This window comes from Bactrocera oleae, chromosome 2 (assembly GCF_042242935.1).
Source record: "Bactrocera oleae isolate idBacOlea1 chromosome 2, idBacOlea1, whole genome shotgun sequence".
Taxonomy (NCBI): domain Eukaryota; kingdom Metazoa; phylum Arthropoda; class Insecta; order Diptera; family Tephritidae; genus Bactrocera; species Bactrocera oleae.
In genome coordinates this window covers 50,310,184-50,314,782 of record NC_091536.1, presented here as the reverse complement: position 1 = coordinate 50,314,782, position 4,599 = coordinate 50,310,184, and the positions used below count along the sequence as shown (strand labels likewise).

The 4,599-nt window shown below is 41.5% G+C and overlaps 1 protein-coding gene across 1 annotated transcript; it reads right to left on the bottom strand.

Moving 5' to 3' along the window:
- Positions 1 to 513: 513 nt before the first annotated feature.
- On the bottom strand, positions 514 to 1,965 carry LOC118679914 (uncharacterized). The gene has a single exon (XM_070106819.1). It carries the CDS (start codon positions 1,963 to 1,965, stop codon positions 562 to 564), a length of 1,404 nt encoding a protein of 467 aa, XP_069962920.1. The 3' UTR covers positions 514 to 561.
- Positions 1,966 to 4,599: the final 2,634 nt, after the last annotated feature.

The following is a 4,599-nucleotide window of genomic DNA, read 5'->3' as shown; positions in this document are numbered from 1 at the left end:
TCAATTAGTTCTTCCGACACAAGTGTGATATCCAGCACTTCTTGTCGGTTTCTTGTAATAAATGTTGGCGTGCTTCCCTTATTGCACACCAGTAACTTAGTACCTAGTAGGTAGTTAAAGAGACACTCACCTCTCTCGTTTACATCTGTGCTGCCCCAGATTGTGTGATGCGCATTTGAGTCGCATCCAAGTATCGTCATGCACTTGGATGCCTCGCTATCCCGTACCACCTCTTTTACTATCAGAGGTGGCACCAGCTCCTGCTCATACGGCATATAACACGACACTAGCCGGTAACTGCTTGAGCCCGTTTCCCAGCTTACTGTTGCTGTGTCGTTGTTGCTGTAATTATGTAATATAAAAACATTAAGGTTTTTCTTTGCCATTATGCAGGCTCTGATTTTACCTTCACAGTTAGCCATCAGCAACTTATAGTTCGGCGCCCTCAGTCCGCAAATACGCCCCCCATTAACCCATGGCTCCTGAATGAGGACGAATTCAGGCTGGTCCATTGCCACGCGGTTAATTAGGGCTGCTGAAGCTAGTTTGCTATGATGGAGATTAATTTGTAGAAGACGCATTAACAATTGTTATATCTGCGTCTTCCTGAGAGTCGCTTAAAAGCTCTTTCTCAGTATACAAGCTTGAGAGTCTGGCCGCAAGCTCAGACTCGGAAGAAGAACACTCACCTTGCTCCATGCTTTCCGCGTCGCTCGAGGACTCCATGGGATCTTCCTCTACTTCGCATATCTCTTTCCCCGATGCCAGATGGTCTGCAGCATCGGCGTCCGACTTGTAAGGCGTTATCCTTACTTTCGTGAACCCGTAATTTATCTCCCCGCCACTCTTCGCCAGCGGTTCGATGGATTCTTTCGTTAAAAGCAGCAGAATCTGCATCGTGGCCCTTTTGGTCTCCACGCCAGATTCCGCTACGCTGTCCTCAAAAGTCTTGACATACCTCCACCCTTCAGTGGGTAGGCTCGGGTTGCAGGCTCTTATGAGCTGCATAATTTGGTCCGGCTGAGTTGGTGTAGCCGGAATCCATACCCTTGCCCTTGGTCTGGATGGTATGTCCTTCTTGTCCACTGCTACCAATTTTGCCCCGGGGTATACCTCTCCCACCTTGGCTATAGCAGCTTTGTATAGTGCGACCGATCTTTCGTCGTCGCACGCAATCATTTTGATCTGGCCCTGGTACCAGCCGGCATCTGCGCATGACGGTGGCGGACCCGGATTGCTTAATAGCACTTCCAGCGCCACATTTGTCAGCGCAGCCTGCACCCATTTCCATTGGGCTCTGGGGATTCTTCCTTCGGGATCTCCCTCATCCAGAACGCCAATGACTATTCGGTTCCGGGCCACTTCTGCAAATGATTTTGCGGGCGTTACACCCTTGGTCTTCGGTCTCTTAGCTGACGGCTTTGCCTCTTCAGCTGACCTCTGTCGCTTGGCTGCCTTTACCGGCGGCTCCAACTTAAAGTTGGGTATGACTGCTCTCGCGCAGTCAATTGATGCTTGGAGCTCCTTCGTTAGCTCCTCTTTCGTTGGCGGCTTTAGCTCTACCAACCTTAGTAAGTATGCGGCGCGTCGTCTCTCCGCATATTTTGCCTTTGACGGGTCCTGCATGCTAAATGCAGGCCACTCCCTGGCAGATGCACTTCCGGCGGTAGACCTTTTGGCATCTCCTCTCTCCCCCTGCTTTTCAGCCGTGTTTTGGCCGCAGGGTTCGAGTTTGGCTGCCTCCAGCGCTACCACTTTCTGTGGGCCAGCTTTAGCTTCTGCCCCTTTACTAGTGCTTGCCTTGTCTTCTGGACCAAGCTTCGCTCCTGTCCTCTTCGTGTTAGTTGAGCTCGCTCCAAACGCTGCTCTTTTGTGGGAGCAACTCGCTCCCTCCGGCTTTTTTCTTGGAGATCCGGGCTCTCTCCGATTTTTTGTTTTCGTTTCTTTATTTTTGTTTTGGTTCATTTTTGGTCCCACGAGTGTGGGGGAACGTATGTCGACTTGCGCATAGCCCCCGCTGCGCAAGCAAGGCTATCTTATTACGGAGGGCGCCAGGTATCCGTAAGCTCCGTTCGAGACTGGGCTATTTAAGGGCCCCCAGCCAGGTTGATCCTCGGCACGGGTCGCATGACACCTTGATCCAGCCCTTTACCCCCGACCATGGTAAGGCTCCTTATCTGTATGCTGTGCTATTGAGGAACATCGAACACACCGATAAGAAGTCTGACCTTAGCTAGATTCCTCACGTCTACGGCCAGGGCGGACTGTTACCAGCCCGTCCCCGCTTGTGTCGTGAATCTGTGGTATCTATTTCCAGTCGGCACCCTCGGGGAGGGTTCAGTGGGGGATTCTTGCCAACCTAGGTTCTGGTAAGGAGGACATATATGTATATGTCTCTGGCTACTTGTAGATACTTAATCGACAAGCATGTCAAACTGAATGATATGAGAACTCTAGTAGGAGTACTAACAGGCCACTGACATGCAAGTATACTTGGAACGCCATATAACGACTATTGCAGAAGCTGTCAGGAGGTAGAAGAGGAGGAGACCATTAAACATATTTTATGCGATTTTACGGCTATTATAAAAAATTTAACATGTTACTTAACGTAGGTTCGTTACCTTGGCTAGACGTTAAGAAACGTCAAAGCTTTTACTGAAATTTTAACATTGTCTACTTCCCGTAACACTTTTTTCTTGGTTACCTTAACATTGTTTTAACAGAATAAACAATTTTTAATAAAAATTCCAATAAATGAAGTATATATTGGGTTGGCAACTAAGTAATTTCGGATTTTTTTTATTTAATCAAAGACAATTTTTTCATGGAATCACTCATTTTATACTGTAATGTATTGCCCAGTTTGATCAATGACCTTTTGCCATCTTTCAGGCAGCATCATAATTCCACGTCCATAAAACTTCTGGTTTTTATTAGCAAAAAACTGAATCAGGTACGATTTGACATCACCATCATTATTGAAACTTTTACCATTCAAGAAGTTTTGTAAAGATCGAAACAAAGAGTAATCCGATGGTGCAAGGTCAGGACTATATGGTGGATGTGGCAAAACATCCCAACCAAGCTCCAATAATGGTTGCCGAGTGACCAAAGATGTGTGTGGTATTGCATTGTCATGATGGAATGCAACACCTTTTTGATATATAAATTCGGGCCGCTTTTCTTCAACTGCATTTCGTTAGTTGTTCAATGTAGACAATTGATCGTTCGGTTGGGTGGTAAGAGTTCAAAGTAGACAATTTCTTTATAATCCCACCAAACTGATAACAAAAAATTCTTCGATGATCTTCGTTTGTTGGTTTCCTGTTTTAAAAATAGTTTAATTTAATAAACATTATAAAAATCAACAATTAAGTATAATACATAATACAACTTTTTTTCAAATGGCTAATTGACAGTAAAAGCAGAACAAAGTTGCTATCATTTTCTTAAGAGCCTTGTGCAAAAACTGATGTAAACAAACGCATGCCCGGGATTTTGCATCTCTCTTTAACACATGTTTATTCGGAATTGATTCACTATATATCTACATTGCTCACTCTCTTGCCTTTTCCCGTGTCATTGCTGATAATAAATCCATCAAAGCTGAAAACTGTTAGTTATAACAGAAAAGCTATCATAGCAGCAATTTGTTAGTTATGACTGTAAATTTATCACAAGTGAACAATTCTTTTGCGAAGTATATAATACAATTTTGATTTCTTTAATAAATTGAAAACATTTAATAAAAATTAATTATAATAATACACAAACAATGTAAAAAAGGAGTGCAACAAAAATATAATTAAATAATAAGTTATGAAAAGAAATTTACATTTGATTCCCTGCTTGCTTCACTCAAAAGCTCTGCTGTTCGTCTTTCTTCAGTTCATGTACATTTTAGAATTTAAAAATGCCTTAATAAAAATGGAAATTAACTAAATATTTAATTGGATTTGAAACTTAATAATAACTTACGTATATTATATTTGAAAACTTCTTTCTTATTTATTAATTTTTTTAACACGAAAAGAGTTATTGCACAAGAGCACGCACCACTTTTGGTTTATTGCACGGAATAACAGCTACATAGATACTTTACAACTTCTCGAAACTCCTATGGAAATGTGTGCCGTCTCTTTTCGACGTATATACTTGTATTAAAAAATTTGCTTTTGGAAAAATCGTAAACATTGACAGTTATTTTACTGTTCATTTGACTGTCAGTGGTGACAAGAATGCCGATTTGTCAATTGACGTATGTAAATGTATTTATTTAAAAATATTATAACATTTTTCTGTATATTTCACTAAAATAAATTAAGTTTATTTCACGAGTTGAGAAATGAATAGGACTTCATCTTCCATCATTGTGTTCGAGTAGAAAGTTAGGAAATCAATTAATGGGTGATGAATCTGAAACAAACACGTAACGGAAATTTCTTTAAAAGAAAAAAACCGTAAAAAATACTACTCGTTTGAGATTTCTTTATATATTTGAATAATTGCAAGTAGGAACTGTTGCCCGAGCTATTTACATTCACAGTGAAATGAATTAGAGCAATTTTTAAACTAAATTTACTCAAATTATGAGAA

Bases quoted from the DNA above. Each gene is read 5' to 3' on its own strand.
- LOC118679914 (XM_070106819.1), bottom strand. From the start codon at position 1,965: ATGAACCAAAACAAAAATAAAGAAACGAAAACAAAAAATCGGAGAGAG.